The 17764-nt window shown below is 47.9% G+C and overlaps 1 protein-coding gene across 4 annotated transcripts in view; it reads left to right on the forward strand.

Moving 5' to 3' along the window:
* The window catches only part of LOC122946540 (class I histocompatibility antigen, F10 alpha chain-like), a 131924-nt gene that overhangs the window by 74735 nt on the left and 39425 nt on the right, over positions 1-17764 (forward strand). The window contains exon 1 of one of the 4 annotated variants that reach the window (XM_044306246.1): positions 6335-6490. The exons of the other annotated variants lie outside the window; for them this stretch is intronic. Within the exon in view, the coding sequence (XP_044162181.1) occupies positions 6442-6490 (49 nt within the window). The 5' untranslated portion in view covers positions 6335-6441. Of the gene's footprint in view, positions 1-6334; positions 6491-17764 lie in introns of those variants that run through there. 4 annotated transcript variants of the gene reach the window in all.

Below are 17764 nucleotides of genomic sequence, written 5' to 3' on the forward strand. Positions count from 1 at the left end.
CATATTGAGTGTTATTGCATGCCTATGGTGATATGGAGAGATTGCATAGTATAACAGGAGAGCGACTTAGGGAGGACTACCACCATCATTGTCACTGCTTATACACAGCTATTGGGAAACGCCTACTCAGAACTGTGCTTATTGCTGATACGTGTACTGCAACTCCCATTATCTAACCAAGAGAGACTTAATATAACTAAATAGGCCTGGTCATTGCCACAGTCATCCGCTGCCTGCCCCCACACCTGTTTTCCTGCCTGGCACCCTGCTAACCATCCACCATCAATGGCACCCCAGCCACCACAAGACAGGAGAGCCCAAAAGCCCAGGGTGTGCCCTGAGGGAAGAAAGGGTGCCCCTTTCCATTACTGCCTTTCCCACGAAGTGCCAAAGTGCCATCGTGAGTACAACTACCACCATCAGTGCCACCATCACCCCATACTACCCTGTGGCCAGTTTCACTATGAGGGGCAGGAGCCTGGTTTGGCACTTGGGGGCCACAACTGGAAGCTGCAGCCACAAATCTGCCAATACACCTCCCAGAGGGGCCACCATGTGAGGTAGTTAATTAATCTCTATACACTATGTAGTGTAATGCTGTGTAAAAGAGTGCCTGCATATAGAAAAGTGTGTGTGTAAGAGTGCCTGCATATGGAAAAGTGTGGGTGTAAGAGTGCCTGCATATGGAAAAGTGTGGGTGTAAGAGTGCCTGCATATGGAAAAGTGTGGGTGTAAGAGTGCCTGCATATGGAAAAGTGTGTGTAAGAGTGCCTGCATATGGAAAAGTGTGTGTAAGAGTGCCTGCATATGGAAAAGTGTGGGTGTAAGAGTGCCTGCATATGGAAAAGTGTGTGTGTAAGAGTGCCTGCATATGGAAAAGTGTGTGTGTGTGTAAGAGTGTCTGCATATGGAAAAGTGTGTGTGTAAGAGTGTCTGCATATGGAAAAGTGTGTGTGTAAGAGTGCCTGCATATGGAAAAGTGTGGGTGTAAGAGTGCCTGCATATGGAAAAGTGTGGGTGTAAGAGTGCCTGCATATGGAAAAGTGTGTGTGTAAGAGTGCCTGCATATGGAAAAGTGTGGGTGTAAGAGTGCCTGCATATGGAAAAGTGTGTGTGTGTAAGAGTGCCTGCATATGGAAAAGTGTGTGTGTGTAAGAGTGCCTGCATATGGAAAAGTGTGTGTGTAAGAGTGCCTGCATATGGAAAAGTGTGGGTGTAAGAGTGCCTGCATATGGAAAAGTGCGTGTGTAAGAGTGCCTGCATATGGAAAAGTGCGTGTGTAAGAGTGCCTGCATATGGAAAAGTGTGGGTGTAAGAGCGTCTGCATATGTAAAAGTGCGTGTATAAGAGTGCCTGCATATGGAAAAGTGTGGGTGTAAGAGTGCCTGCATATGGAAAAGTGCGTGTATAAGAGTGCCTGCATATGGAAAAGTGTGGGTGTAAGAGTGCCTGCATATGGAAAAGTGTGTGTAAGAGTGCCTGCATATGGAAAAGTGTGGGTGTAAGAGTGCCTGCATATGGAAAAGTGTGGGTGTAAGAGTGCCTGCATATGGAAAAGTGTGGGTGTAAGAGTGCCTGCATATGGAAAAGTGTGTGTGTAAGAGTGCCAGCATATGGAAAAGTGTGTGTGTAAGAGTGCCTGCATATGGAAAAGTGTGTGTGTAAGAGTGCCTGCATATGGAAAAGTGCGTGTATAAGAGTGCCTGCATATGGAAAAGTGTGGGTGTAAGAGTGCCTGCATATGGAAAAGTGTGGGTGTAAGAGTGCCTGCATATGGAAAAGTGTGGGTGTAAGAGTGCCTGCATATGGAAAAGTGTGGGTGTAAGAGTGCCAGCATATGGAAAAGTGTGTGTGTAAGAGTGCCTGAATATGGAAAAGTGTGTGTGTGTAAGAGTGCCTGCATATGGAACACTATGTGTGTGTAAGAGTGCCTGCATATGGAAAAATGTGGGTGTAAGAGCGCCTGCATATGGAAAAGTGTGTGTGTAAGAGTGCCTGCATATGGAAAAGTGCGTGTGTAAGAGCGTCTGCATATGGAAAAGTGTGTGTGTGTAAGAGTGCCTGCATATGGAAAAGTGTGTGTGTAAGAGTGCCTGCATATGGAAAATTACATAGAAAAGAAAAAACACAGGCAGCGCCTCATGTGTGAGATCAGGATATGACAATAGTATCACAGTATATACTGCGCTTACATCTGTCTGTTGTGGGAGTCACAACACCTTAAGAGCCTGCTGTAATCTTACCCCGCACCCTGAGCGGTTCCTTAGGACCGCAGCCTCGGTTCCTCAGTTGGCTTCACAATGTGGACTGTGAGCTGCAAGCTCAAACTGGAAGAAGTCCAGGCGCCATCAAAATCCAGGAGCTATCACCAGCAGCCTTGTAGACAGGTACGTATAAAATGTAGCGGTAATTTCTTTATTTGGTCATCAACGCGTTTTAAGTGCGGATAGCCCTCTTCGTCAGGCACATTCACATTAAAAGAGTCATACAGATCAAGAAGTGTTCAGATCTAATAAGTGTTCTAGCCCGCAGACCAGTGTGTTAGGTCAAAGGTAGAGGAGAGCGGGGGCAACATTCATGGATAACCTTAGACAATATAAAAAAAAACTTTATGCAATTTTTTTTTGTAGGTGAAAAGATTACATTACAAGAAATTGTTAATTGTGAAGGATAATTAACAATTATTACAAAATAATATAGTATAACAGGAGTTAAAAGAATGTACATGAGGTATTCTTGGGATGAATATTTTATTGGGAGTTTAAAAATACTGGGTTCTCAATAAGGTATAATATATACTGTAATTTAATGGAAAATGTTTTTATGTGTCGGTATACCAGTCTTGCCCACAAGAGGTCACTATAGTGTTATAAACAACTGTACATGATAGGAATAGACTGCATTGAAAGATTGTTGCAAATTTGCCAGAAAATACATTTTAAAGGGCTTCTGTCACCCCCCCTAAGAGTCATTTTTCATTTTTGGGCTAATTAAAATCCTTATAGTGCGATTATTCGATATATAGGGCTCTTACCTTTTCCTGTGGCTTAGTTTCTTTAAAAACCGCACTTTTATAATATGTTAATTACCTGTTTATTACTTGCTGGTAGCCGCCGCATCCTCCTTTTAAAAAACACCCCCTCCACCTGTTGATTGACAGAGCCAGCGAGCGCTCTCCTCCTCCGGCTGGCCCTGTCTGCGTTCCAAATCTCGCGCCTGCGCCGTACCGGTCTTCAGTCGGCACAGGCGACGCTCGCTCGGCCGCTCCTTCCTCAGTGCGCCTGCGCCGGGTGTAGATGTGCGCCTGCTGGTAGCAAGGTAATTAACATTATTATAAAAGTGCGTTTTTTAACCGCCTCCGGACCGCCTAACGCAGGATCGCGTTCCAGAGGCGGTCGATTCATTCCTCCTTGACGCGCCGGCGTGTCATCTCGCGAGACGCAAGATTTCCTGGGGCCCGGGAGCAGTGTCTTTTCTAGTACAATTCAGGCCGGGCCCCCAATGTGAATGTATCTGAAGGGGGCCCATGTACCGTACATCTGTGTGTGAGTGTCTGTGTATCTGCTTATTCTGTATATAGTAGGTTATTATATAATAATAATATATAGGAGATATCTGATGGGGGTAGTAGTGTGTGTGTGTGTGTAAATATATATATAATTAGAGCACTACTACTCCTATCCAGATATTTAGGACACTGATACGGAGACAGATACTTGTTTAAAAAAAAGGAAAAAAAAATCTTTTTCTATTGACCAGTCCTCGGGATAGGTCCTCAATATGGATGAGCGAATGGACTTGGGCTGAAACATCCGAAGTCGATTCGCATAAAACTTTGTTTCAATCCTGTATAGAGCGAGCGCTCCGTAAGCATTAGAATGTATTGGCTCCGATGAGCCGAAGTTATTGCTTCGCAAAGTCTCACGAGATTTCGCGTAACTACTTCATAAATTGTTTTCTACTGTAAAAAAAAACATTTCCCGGACCGGTACCTTGAAACTAAACCCGAGTTTGGGAAATGATTTTTTTTTTACAGTAGAAATCAATTTATGAAGTAGTTACGCGAAATCTCGTGAGACTTTGCGAAGCAATAACTTCGGCTCATCGGAGCCAATACATTCTAATGCTTACAGAGCGCTCGCTCTATACAGGATTGAAACAACGTTTTATGTGAATCAACTTCGGATATTTAATCTGAAGTCGATTCCCTCATCCCTAGTCCTCAATATCCAAGGGGGGGGGGGGGTGGGCATAGAACATTTGCTGTGGGGCCCAGTCAGTTCCAGCTGCGCCCCTGAAGTCACTGGCCCCCTGATAGCCCAGTATTACTGGGGGCCACGGTTTCCAGACAGGGGAGATCTTGCTGCTGCTCCAGTGACGACCCCCAGTCCCTGAGACCTCATCACGGATCGGCCTTCTTTGTTGGGACGCTGTGTAATATGGGCCGGGGGCCACTGGTGTTCTCCAGGGCCACATGTTGTTCCTCTCCCTGGTCTTCCCTGTGAGTTAAGCGGCTAATTTGTTTTTGAAACACGTTTTTGGTTCCCATGGCTTCCAGGTGACGACCTCTCATCCAGGCCTCCAGGTGACGGCCTCTCCTCCAGGTGACGGCCTCTCCTCCAGGTGACGACCTCTCATCCAGGCCTCCAGGTGACGGCCTCTCCTCCAGGCCTCCAGGTGACGGCCTCTCCTCCAGGCCTCCAGGTGACGGCCTCTCCTCCAGGTGACGACCTCTCATCCAGGCCTCCAGGTGACGGCCTCTCCTCAGGCATGGGATCCAGCCGGTTCTCTCCGGTTCTGCCGAACCGTTTGTTAAAATTACAGGCGGTTCGCAGGACCGGTGAGAAGCAGGGATCCCGACCCGGTCCTGCAGCTGCGCCTGCACCAGTGGCGTAGCTATAGGGGTGGGGGCGGAGCGGAAGCCGAGAGGAGAGGCCCTGTGTGACGCGCACTGTGCAGTCACGTACCTCACTGTGACCTCCTGCGGCGGATCTCGCGAGATGACGCGATGACGCGGCGCGGGAAGGCACAGTGAGCGAGGCATTGGTGACCGCCTGTACCAGGATGCGGCTGCCACAAGCTGTGTAGGAGAGAGGTAAGTATTAATTATTTCTCCTAAGCAGGTGCCTACTCTACTCCACCTTCCCCTCATCCTGACCCAATGTTCAGATTCTTTTAGGCTAGCCAAACAAGAGTTATGGATGGGCCCTTGATGACAATATTTAAGGTGGCCACAGGGAAACACATCTATTTTGCCCACAGAGTAAGAGCAGCTTTTTTAAGCGGTACTCCACTATGTAATGGCCCCCTCTTTATTATTAATGTAATGGCTCCCTCTTTGTTATTAATGTAATGGCCCCCTCTTTGTTATTAAAGTGGGGGCCATTATATTAATAATAAAGAGGGGGCCATTATATTAATAATAAAGTGGGGGCCATTATATTAATAATAAAGTGGGGGCCATTATATTAATAATAAAGTGGGGGCCATTACATTAATAATAAAGTGGGGGCCATTACATTAAAAATAAAGAGTGGGCCATTATAATAATAATAATAAAGAGGGGGCCGTTACAGTAATAACAAAGAGGGGGCCGTTACAGTAATAACAAAGAGGGGGCCGTTACAGTAATAACAAAGAGGGGGCCATTATATTAATAATAAAGTGGGGGCCATTATATTAATAACAGAGGGGGCCAGTATATTAATAATAAAGAGGGGGCCATTATATTAATAATAAAGTGGGGGCCATTATATTAATAACAAAGAGGGGGCCATTATATTAATAATAAAGTGGGGGCCATTATATTAATAATAAAGAGGGGGCCATTATATTAATAATAAAGTGGGGGCCATTATATTAATAATAAAGAGGGGGCCATTATATTAATAATAAAGAGGGGGCCATTATATTAATAATAAAGAGGGGGCCATTATATTAATAAAAAAGAGGGGGCCATTATATTAATAATAAAGTGTATGTAAATATGTCGTGACTGTGTTGCATATATATGGTGTATGTAAATATGTGTCATGACTCGTGACGCGCTGCGTATCCACCGCTGAGTAGGGAACCTGTTGTTAAAAATTTGAATCCCACCCCTGCCTCTCCTCCAGGCCTCCAGGTGACGGCCTCTCCTCCAGGCCTCCAGGTGACGGCCTCTCCTCCAGGCCTCCCTCCCTGATATTTCACAGGTTTTCTAGAAAATCCCCAGCCTCCACTTTCACTTTCTCCGGCGTCTAACCTCTCCGGCCTCGCTCTGCCCGGTAACTGCTGATCCTCTGCAGAATCATTTTCCTATTGGAGGGAAGTGTAAGCGCCGTCCAATCAGAGCGGAGCTCCTCCAGTGCTCAGAGTGACTGGGATCCTGTATTACAGCTGCGCTCGTCTGGGGGACACTTAGGTTCTTGTCACTCGGGGCCCCCAATATATCAGAGGAGGATGTTCCCCCTCGTTGTGCTTCTCCTCCATGTGTCTGCGGTGTATTCTGGTGAGTATGGAGGCTCTAGGACCGTGGTATTCTGTGTATTCTGTAGTGTCAGTGCAGTGTCAGTGTGTTGTAGTCTATAAGACGCAGGAAATCGCTGGAGAAGCCGCACATGTAGCCTGCGCCATAGCGATCTGTCGCTAGAGATCGGTGCGATCATCGTATGGCAGTATGGCGGTCTGACCCCCGCTGTATGGACACAATGCGGAGAACGGAGCAAACTGTGCGCCAAATGTGTGATACAATGTAGGGGCTGAGAGGAGGGATGAAGTGCGCCAAATGTATCATAGACGTGCGCCAATTTCTAACAGTTTATTGGAGTGTATTCACATCAGCCGTGAGGTCGTGTAAGGAAAGAAATGTCACTGAGCTGCGCCAAATCCTCTCCATCCAACCAACAAACTTGTAGGTCCTCCAGGAGGTGGCGACGCTGTATATAATATAGTGTGAGGTTTAAAGGCCTCTAGGACCTAAGCGCGGCTCCTATGCACCTCTCTGACTAATATTTTATAAAACATAAATCTTTATTAGTTGCTCTTTAAAATCTCTAGGAACTCTTTAGGCTTCGTTCACACCAAGGACGGATTGGGCACATTAGGCTACTTTCACACTAGCGTTCGGGCGGATCCGTTCTGAACGGATCCGCTCATATTAATGCAGACGGAGGCTCCGTTCAGTACGGATCCGTCTGCATTAATAACTTTAAAAAAATTCGCAAGTGCGCAAGTGCGAAAGTAGCCTGCGCGGATCCGTTCAGACTTTCAATGTAAAGTCAATGGGGGACGGATCCGCTTGAAGATTGAGCCACATTGTGGCATCTTCAAACTGATCCGTCCCCATTGACTAAGGCTACTTTCACACTAGCGTTCGGGTTTCCGTTCGTGAGCTCAGTTTGAAGGAGCTCACGAGCGGACCCGAACGCAGCCGTCCAGCCCTGATGCAGTCTGAATGGAGCGGATCCGCTCAGACTGCATCAGTCTGGCGGCGTTCAGCCTCCGCTCCGCTCGCCTCCGCACGGACAGGCGGACAGCTGAACGCTGCTTGCAGCGTTCGGGTGTCCGCCTGGCCGTTCGGAGGCGTGCGGATCCGTGCGGATCCGTCCAGACTTTCAATGTAAGTCAATGGGGACGGATCCGTTTGAAGATGCCACAATGTGGCTCAATCTTCAAGCGGATCCGTCCCCCATTGACTTTACATTGAAAGTCTGAACGGATCCGCGCAGGCTACTTTCGCACTTGCGCACTTGCGAATTTTTTTAAAGTTATTAATGCAGACGGATCCGTACTGAACGGAGCCTCCGTCTGCATTAATATGAGCGGATCCGTTCAGAACGGATCCGCCCGAACGCTAGTGTGAAAGTAGCCTTACATTGAAAGTCTGGACGGATCCGCACGGATCCGCACGCCTCCGAACGGCCAGGCGGACACCCGAACGCTGCAAGCAGCGTTCAGCTGTCCGCCTGTCCGTGCGGAGGCGAGCGGAGCGGAGGCTGAACGCCGCCAGACTGATGCAGTCTGAGCGGATCCGCCTCCATTCAGACTGCATCAGGGCTGGACGGCTGCGTTCGGGTCCGCTCGTGAGCCCCTTCAAACGGAGCTCACGAACGGAAACCCGAACGCTAGTGTGAAAGTAGCCTAACTGAGGCGAGCGGAGCCTACGGACCTCATAGACTATAATGCATGCAGGACTTTTGTCTCCGCTCCAAAATCATCTTCTGAGCGTAAACCTAACGGACCCCATTATAGTCTATGAGGTCTTTAGGCTCCGCTCGGCTCAGTCATGTGCCCAATCCGTCCTTTCCGTTCTCCTGCTCCTATAACGGAAAGGCTGAACGCTGGTGTGGACGAAGTTAACAGAAAGTGATTACAATCCCTCAGCGTTGGAGAGGCCGGGCTGCGCAGTCTCTCGTTATAGTTGTATCAATCCTTCAGATCCACTGTATCCCGGCGCCTGGTAGTTTCTTAGGTCATTCCCTCTTTCCCTCTCACTTGTTTCTATCTATACATCAGCTGTATATTTAGCGGTGTATTATTTTCCCTTCTGGGATCCCTGCCTCTCCGAATCTGAACTAAAAACGTATGCCTGCATCCCTACATGTTTCACCGTGTAATCGGCATCTTCAGGGGATGGCGCGCAGGTTCATCTCCATGCGCCATATTCCTGCAGTATAACTTCTACTGAGTAAAGTCAGGGCTGGAAGCAGAAACCTGGAGCAGAATAAGAATCTGAGCCAAAGGAATGACTGGGGCTGTGGGAATAGTTATCCCAGTAATGGGAACCAGTCATCTAGTGAGCGGTACTGGGCTCAAACCCAGGGAGGCTGTAGTAGGGGCCTGTTGTGGGGCTGAGAAGAAGCCATAGATCTTATTGACCTGCAGGTCCTGAACTGGACTGGACTGGGTGACACTGGAAGATGTGACATAGCGGGAGCCGGTGTGTGTGATATTCAGGGGGCACAGTGTGGGGCAGTGTGATATTCAGGGGGCACAGTCTGGGACAGTGTGATATTCAGGGGGCACAGTCTGGGACAGTGTAATATTCAGGGGGCACAGTGTGGGGCAGTGTGATATTCAGGGGCCACAGTGTGGGGCAGTGTAATATTCAGGGGGCACAGTGTGGGGCAGTGTGATATTCAGGGGGCACCGTGTGGGGCAGTGTAATATTCAGGGGGCACAGTGTGGGGCAGTGTAATATTCAGGGGGCACAGTGTGGGGCAGTGTAATATTCAGGGGGCACAGTGTGGGGCAGTGTAATATTCAGGGGGCACAGTGTGGGGCAGTGTGATATTCAGGGGGCACAGTGTGGGGCAGTGTGATATTCAGGGGGCACAGTGTGGGGCAGTGTGATATTCAGGGGGCACAGTGTGGGGCAGTGTGATATTCAGGGGGCACAGTGTGGGGCAGTGTTATATTCAGGGGGCACCGTGTGGGACAGTGTAATATTCAGGGGGCACAGTGTGGGGCAGTGTGATATTCAGGGGGCACAGTGTGGGGCTGTGTAATATTCAGGGGGCACAGTGTAGGACAGTGTAATATTCAGGGGGTACAGTGTGGGGCAGTGTAATATTCAGGGGGCACAGTGTGGGGCAGTGTAATATTCAGGGGGCACAGTGTGGGGCAGTGTAATATTCAGGGGGCACAGTGTGGGGCAGTGTAATATTCAGGGGGCACAGTGTGGGGCAGTGTAATATTCAGGGGGCACAGTGTGGGGCAGTGTAATATTCAGGGGGCACAGTGTGGGGCAGTGTAATATTCAGGGGGCACAGTGTGGGGCAGTGTAATATTCAGGGGGCACAGTGTGGGACAGTGTAATATTCAGGGGGCACAGTGTGGGACAGTGTAATATTCAGGGGGCACAGTGTGGGACAGTGTAATATTCAGGGGGCACAGTGTGGGACAGTGTAATATTCAGGGGGCACAGTGTGGGGCAGTGTAATATTCAGGGGGCACAGTGTGGGGCAGTGTAATATTCAGGGGGCACAGTGTGGGGCAGTGTAATATTCAGGGGGCACAGTGTGGGACAGTGTAATATTCAGGGGGCACAGTGTGGGGCAGTGTAATATTCAGGGGGCACAGTGTGGGACAGTGTAATTTTCAAAACAGCTGATTGGCAGGGGTCCTGGGTGTCGGACCCCCACTGATCAGATACTGATTACCTATGCAGAGGATAGGTCATCAATAAAAAACAAATTGGAAACCCCTTTTAAAGCCGGTCTGTCACCTCCAAAATGTATTTCAGTATACCGGTAGATGCCGCCATTAAGGCCGGTTCCCAGAAAACATAACCTTGCCTGTATTGTTAAAATCCAGATCTCTATAGCTGAGAAATGCGCCTCTTTATTGTTATATAAAATTATGGGAGCCATTTACTAATCTGAAATACGTCTACATTAGGCGTATTTCAGACGCAGATGGCGGCACAACTAACCGTATATGTGACGTTTTCCCGCTCACACCAGGTCTAAATTTGTGGGTGTAGCATGGGCGGGGAGGCCCGTCTCATTCATCATTTTGTACACCTAGAAAATGGTCTAAATGTGCGACAGACAGGACGCCGTATTAGATTTAGACTGGTGCTGGATGCACCGACATTTTGTATAGGCCGGCGACTCTTCATAACATCGGCAGAACCACCGCCAGCACGGGGGCTTTATGAAGACCGGCATCTAAAATGCCAGTCCTAATAAATGTGCCCCTATGTTTTTGGTGCACAGTAGACGGGACCGCTCCATTTGGTGCACCGTTGCTCACAAGAAAAGTATGCTAATGTTTCGGGGCACCTACTCAATATGGCGGTATGCTTACTTTGAAAGTGACAGACTCTTTAAAGGAAACCTGTAAGAGGGGTGAAGTAATTCCCGCCATTTACAGCTAATCGACTGCTCATGTGTCCTGTTCCTTGGCTCCATTTATGGACTGTGAGGTTCTAGACCAGAGCACTAAAGATCTGTGCCTGTGATGGTCCAGGTCCTGGTCACCAGTGAGAGCAGCAGGTCCCTCTGGACCAGAGGATGTGAGGCCTGTGCAGATCTGAGGAGAGGGGTCTCTGAGTGGAGATTTGTACGGCTGCTCTGATAAGTAGCACTTGGAGCGTGTGAGCTGGCAAAGCAACCAGCAGTGGTCTGACAGAGGTGGGCCGTGGAGAAGGAGGGTCTGATAGTCTTCCATGTGGACCAGTGGCGGGGTTGTCAACCCTCCACAAATTTGTAAAAATAGGTGACTTTTTTTCCTGTGTCCGTGAAAAAAATAAAGATAATTAAACTCACCGGTAATTGGATTTTCCAGAGTCCATGACAGCACCATGAGAGCGGGTCCGCCTCCCAGGACAGGAGACCCACAGGTATAAGGCCTCATGCACACCACCGTTGTGTGCATCCGTGTCCATTGTTCGGTTTTCCATGATTTTCTGCGGACCCATTGACTTTCATTGTTGTTCATCCGCGTCCGTGATCCGTGTTTCCTGTCCGTCAAAAGACCTGTCCTATTTCTTTGACAGACAACGGTTCACGGACCCATTCAAGTCAATGGGTCAGTGAAAAAACACGGCTGCACACAAGATTGTCATCCGCATCCGTGGCCGTAGGCTACTTTCACACAGACGGATCGCAGATCCGTCTGCTTAAAAGCTTTTTCAGAGCTGAGTTTTCACTTTGTGAAAACTCAGTTCCGACAGTATATTCTAACACAGAGGCGTTCCCATAGTGATGGGGACGCTTCAAGTTAGAATATACTAAGAACTGTGTACATGACTGCCCCCTGCTGCCTGGCAGCACCCGATCTCTTACAGGGGGCCGTGATCCGCACAATTAACTCCTCAGGTGCCGCACCTGAGGGGTTAATTGTGCATATCATAGCCCCCTGTAAGAGATCAGGAGCTGCCAGGCAGCAGGGGGCAGACCCCCCTCCCTCCCCAGTTTTAAACTCATTGGTGGCCAGTGGGCCCCCCCCGCCCCCCCTCCTAATTAAAATCCCCCCCCCCCCATATACTATGGCCCCAGTTGTGCCCCCATCTTTATATTATGGCCCCAGTTGTGCCCTCATACATATACTATGACCCCAGATGTGTCCCTATACATATATCACGGCCCCAGTTGTGGCCCCATACATACAGTACAGACCAAAAGTTTGGACACACCTTCTCATTCAAAGAGTTTTCTTTATTTTCATGACTATGAAAATTGTAGATTCACACTGAAGGCATCAAAACTATGAATTAACACATGTGAAATTATATACATAACAAAAAAGTGTGAAACAACTGAAAATATGTCATATTCTAGGTTCTTCAAAGTAGCCCCCTTTTGCTTTGATTACTGCTTTGCACACTCTTTATGAGCTTCAAGAGGTAGTCACCTGAAATAGTTTTCACTTCACAGGTGTGCCCTGTCAGGTTTAATAAGTGTGATTTCTTGCCTTATAAATGGGGTTGGGACCATCAGTTGCGTTGTGGAGAAGTCAGGTGGATACACAGCTGATGTCCTACTGAATAGACTGTTAGAATTTGTATTATGGCAAGAAAAAATCAGCTAAGTAAAGAAAAACTAGTGGCCATCATTACTTTAAGAAATGAAGGTCAGTCAGTCCGAAAATTGAGAAAACTTTGAAAGTGTCCCCAAGTGCAGTCACAAAAACCATCAAGCGCTACAAAGAAACTGGCTCACATGCGGACCGCCCCAGGAAAGGAAGACCAAGAGACACCTCTGCTGCGGAGGATAAGTTCATCCGAGTCACCAGCCCCAGAAATCGCAGGTTAACAGCAGCTCAGATTAGAGACCAGGTCAATGCCACACAGAGTTCTAGCAGCAGACACATCTCTAGGACAACTGTTAAGAGGAGACTGTGTGAATCAGGCCTTCATGGTAGAATATCTGCTAGGAAACCACTGCTAAGGACAGGCAACAAGCAGAAGAGACTTGTTTGGGCTAAAGAACACAAGGAATGGACATTAGACCAGTGGAAATCTGTGCTTTGGTCTGATGAGTCCAAATTTGAGATCTTTGGTTCCAACCTCCGTGTCTTTGTGCGACGCAGAAAAGGTGAACGGATGGACTCTACATGCCTGGTTCCCACCGTGAAGCATGGAGGAGGAGGTGTGATGGTGTGGGGGTGCTTTGCTGGTGACACTGTTGGGGATTTCTTCAAAATTGAAGGCATACTGAACCAGCATGGCTACCACAGCATCCTGCAGCGGCATGCTATTCCATCCGGTTTGCGTTTAGTTGGACCATCATTTATTTTTCAACAGGACAATGACCCCAAGCACACCTCCAGGCTGTGTAAGGGCTATTTGACCATGAAGGAGAGTGATGGGGTGCTGCGCCAGATGACCTGGCCTCCACAGTCACCGGACCTGAACCCAATCGAGATGGTTTGGGGTGAGCTGGACCGCAGAGTGAAGGCAAAAGGGCCAACAAGTGCTAAGCATCTCTGGGAACTCCTTCAAGACTGTTGGAAGACCATTTCAGGTGACTACCTCTTGAAGCTCATCAAGAGAATGCCAAGAGTGTGCAAAGCAGTAATCAAAGCAAAAGGTGGCAACTTTGAAGAACCTAGAATATGACATATTTTCAGTTGTTTCACACTTTTTTGTTATGTATATAATTCCACATGTGTTAATTCATAGTTTTGATGCCTTCAGTGTGAATCTACAATTTTCATAGTCATGAAAATAAAGAAAACTCTTTGAATGAGAAGGTGTGTCCAAACTTTTGGTCTGTACTGTATATTACTGTCCCAGTTGTGCCCCCATAGATATATTATGGCCCCAGTTGGTGGCAGCGGAGAGTTCCGATCAGAGTCCCAGTTTAATCGCTGGGGCTCCGATCGGTAACCATGGCAACCAAGACGCTACTGCAGTCCTGGCTGCCATGGTTACTTAGCAATTTTAGAAGCATTATACTTACCTGCGCTGTCTGTGGCCGGCCGGGCGCTCCTCCTACTGGTAAGTGACCGGTCTGGGTCTGTGCTATAAGCAATGCGCCGCACAGACCTTTCACTTACCAGTAGGAGGAGCGCCCGGCCGGCCACAGACAGCGCAGGTAAGTATAATGCTTCTAAAATTGCTAAGTAACCATGGCAGCCAGGACTGCAGTAGCGTCGTGGTTGCCATGGTTACCGATCGGAGCCCCAGCGATTAAACTGGGACTCCGATCGGAACTCTCCACTGCCACCAGAAAAATGAAAGATAACCGGCACTTCCAAAAATCTTTGCTGGTGATAGATTTATTGGTCACTAATTTTTATGGTTTTGGGATTGCATCCACACAAACCGAGCACCCCTTAACCAGCACGCTGTGCCGCCTGACTTCATCACACAGTATTCTCCGCTGCCACCAACTGGGGCCATAATATATCTATGGGGGCACAACTGGGGCCATCGTATATGGGGGCACAACTGGGACCGTAATATATGTATGGGGGCACAACTGGGGCCATAGTATATGGGGGGGGGGGATTTTAATTTAGGGGAGGGGAGGCCGCACTGGCCACTAATGAATATAATACAGGGGAGGGAGGGGCCGCACTGGCCACCAATGAATTTAAAACTGGGGAGGGAGGGGGTCTGGGGAGGGAGTGCGGCACCTGAGGGGTTAATTGTGCGTATCACAGCCCCCTGTAAGAGATCAGATACTGCCAAGCAGCAGGGGGCAGTCATGTACACAGTTCTTAGTATATTCTAACTTGAAGCGTCCCCATCACTATGGGAACGCCTCTGTGTTAGAATATACTGTCGGATCTGAGTTCTCACGATATAACTGAAATCCGATGGTATATTCTAACATAGAGGCGTTCCCATGGTGATGGGGACGCTTCAAGTTAAAATATACCCTGACTTTACATTAAAAGTCAATGGGGGACGGATCCGTTTGCAATGGCACCATATTGTGTCAACGTCAAACGGATCCCCATTGACTTGCATTGTAAGTCAGGACGGATCCGTTTGGCTCCGCACGGCCAGGTGGACACCAAAACTGCTTTTTTTTTTTACTTTCGTTCATGTCTGGAGATCCTCCAAAAATCACGGAAGACACACGGGGAAAAAAACTGACACGGATCACGGAACAACGGAACCCCGTTTTACGGACCGTGAAAAAAAACTGTCGTGTGCATGAGGCCTAAGAAAGGAGGAGCCTCTCCATTCCTCAGTGGTTTTCAGAGACGAGAAGCCCTCCATAATCCAGTCATCCGACTTCCTTTGCTTGCTTGACTGAAGACATATGTTCTCTTCACGTTTAATTATACCGCTCTTGTCGAGTGAGCCGACCATCCTTGGGGAATCGGCTTCTGCAGGGAAACATAAGCTAAACAGATAGCCCGCCTTATCCACCTGGCTAAGGAACTCTTACTAGCTGATGTCCCTCTATTAGGGCCTGCAAACTGTATAAACAAATAAGTTGCTTTCCTCCACCCCTTGGTAGCGTCTACATACGCCAACACCTCTCCTAACATCCAAAGGATTGAGTTCAGCCTCTTTGGGATTACTAGTTTTATCACAAAAGGAAGGGAGAATCACCTCCTGGCCCTTGTGACAATCCGAGACTACCTTAGGGAGAAATGCTGGATCGGGGCGAAGGCTAATCCTATCCTCCTGAGTGGACATATAAGGAGGGTTGATGGAAAAAGCCTGCATTTCACCTAATCTCCTGGCAGATGTGATGGCCACTAAAAAGACACATTTTAATGTTAGGACTTTAATGGAGATTTCAGAGAGGGGTTCAAAGGGCGCTTTAGTCAAGGCCTGAAGGACCAGCCCAAGATCCCAGGAGGGGACTTTTGCGACCCTAGCCAGGATGTTTCTAGCAACAGCCTTACAAAATCTAACAACCAGAGGATGAGCAGCTAAACTCGAATCAAACAAGACACTAAGGGCCGAAATCTGAACCTTCAAGGAACTCCCACATACCTCCATAGTAAGATCACTAATACAATGGGAGGGTAGGAGGAGCCCCCCTATAACAAGCCATGTGACACAGGCTACCAGGTGCACAGAATGTTACCAACGATAAACTGAGGCACATTCCATATATATCAAGAAAAAAAACACAGAATGAAGTGGCCTAAATGGGGTTTTGAGCACTTCCTCCCAAACACTGTGGTGTGTTTATACCCGGGGGAGCAATCCCTCCGCACGTGATCCGCTGCTGACGGCAATCGCCAGCGAAAATGCATACAATGGAGGATGTCGGCAGCGGACCACATGCACCACAAAGGCATCCTACTGTCGCGGATGGTGTTGCAGAAAGCTGGAACTTATAAATAAACATCCGACTGGCTTGATCCCAAACTAAGGAGCATATGGGTGAGCCCTAAACCCCTAGAGCTCACCCTGGCTGCTATGGAAGACGATGGCATGCCCACGTACCTTATACTATGTGACACCTGAAAACCCTATAATAGTGAGGTGACACTACCAACGGCTCCCTGCACTTAATACAGACGGAGTGAGGGTCACCTACAATCAAGCCAGCAAGGAAACACAAATAAAGGAAACAGACTTAACTGAGGAATCAGGAGAAGCAGCATCCAGCAGTGAACAACTCATCCAGGAAGAAGTATAAACCGCAAAGTGAGGCAGTATGGGAGGGAATATAAAGGGAGACAATCAGTGCAAATAGGTGACAGCTGGGAGAAGGAAAGGAGATGACAAAGTGAAACCAAAACAAAGAACGCCATGTAAGAGGTAGCGAAGAACGTCTAACAGACCTTCTCACAGAGCTGGCGGTGACACCTACACAAGATGGAATAATGTGTGGATGAGAATAGGAAAATCCATAAATCACTGCAAACGGTGCACCACAATAATATGCTACTGACAATACTGGCCAAACCCTCACGCTAATGTTAGGGTGGTGCATGTGGTCCGCTGCCGACATCCTCCATTGTATGCATTTTTGCTGGGAATTGCCGTTAGCAGCGGATCACATGCCGATCGATTGCTCCCCCGGGTATAAACACACTACAGTTTTTGCGGTTTTGAGCACTTCCTCCCATTTCCCATCCATACCACTTCATTCTGTGATTTTTTTTACTTAATGCCAAATCTTTATCTAATCCCCTCTGGAGAAATTCTAAAATCTATCAATACTGAGCTGACAGGAAGGGGAAGGAGGTATCACTAAAAACTTAAAAAAAATTACCAAACTCTAGCATATATGCCTGTAGTCACTTCTTTCCTACTCTCTAACCCCTTCCCGACCAGTGCCATAATAGTACAGCGCAGCGGGACGTGACTTGCCGCCCAGCGCAGTACTATTACGGCGCGCTGATTGGGCGGGTGCAAGAGCTGCGCCCGTCCGATCAGCTGCAGGGGACCGGCTGTTTCCGTTAGCCGGATCCCTGCTGTATGCGCCGGCAACGGTCAAAACACTGATGCCGGCGCATTAACCCCTTCTATGCCACAGGGGCCTGAAGGGTTAACAAAGTTTGTAAAATCAGTTTTGAGTAGTTTGAGGGGTGTAGTTTCTACAATAGGGTCATTTATGGGTGGTTTCCACTATGTCATGAGAAAACAATCTCTGAATGACTTGGATAAGTAAAAGCGTTCCAAAGTTATTACCACATATACAAACCGGATTCCAAAAAAGTTGGGACACTATACAAATCGTGAATAAAAACTGAATGCAATGATGTGGAGGTGCCAACTTCTAATATTTTATTCAGAATAGAACATAAATCACGGAACAAAAGTTTAAACTGAGAAAATGTACCATTTTAAGGGAAAAATATGTTGAATCAGAATTTCATGGTGTCAACAAATCCCAAAAAGTTGGGCCAAGGC

The sequence above is a fragment of the Bufo gargarizans genome, chromosome 9 (assembly GCF_014858855.1).
Source record: "Bufo gargarizans isolate SCDJY-AF-19 chromosome 9, ASM1485885v1, whole genome shotgun sequence".
NCBI classification, from domain to species: domain Eukaryota; kingdom Metazoa; phylum Chordata; class Amphibia; order Anura; family Bufonidae; genus Bufo; species Bufo gargarizans.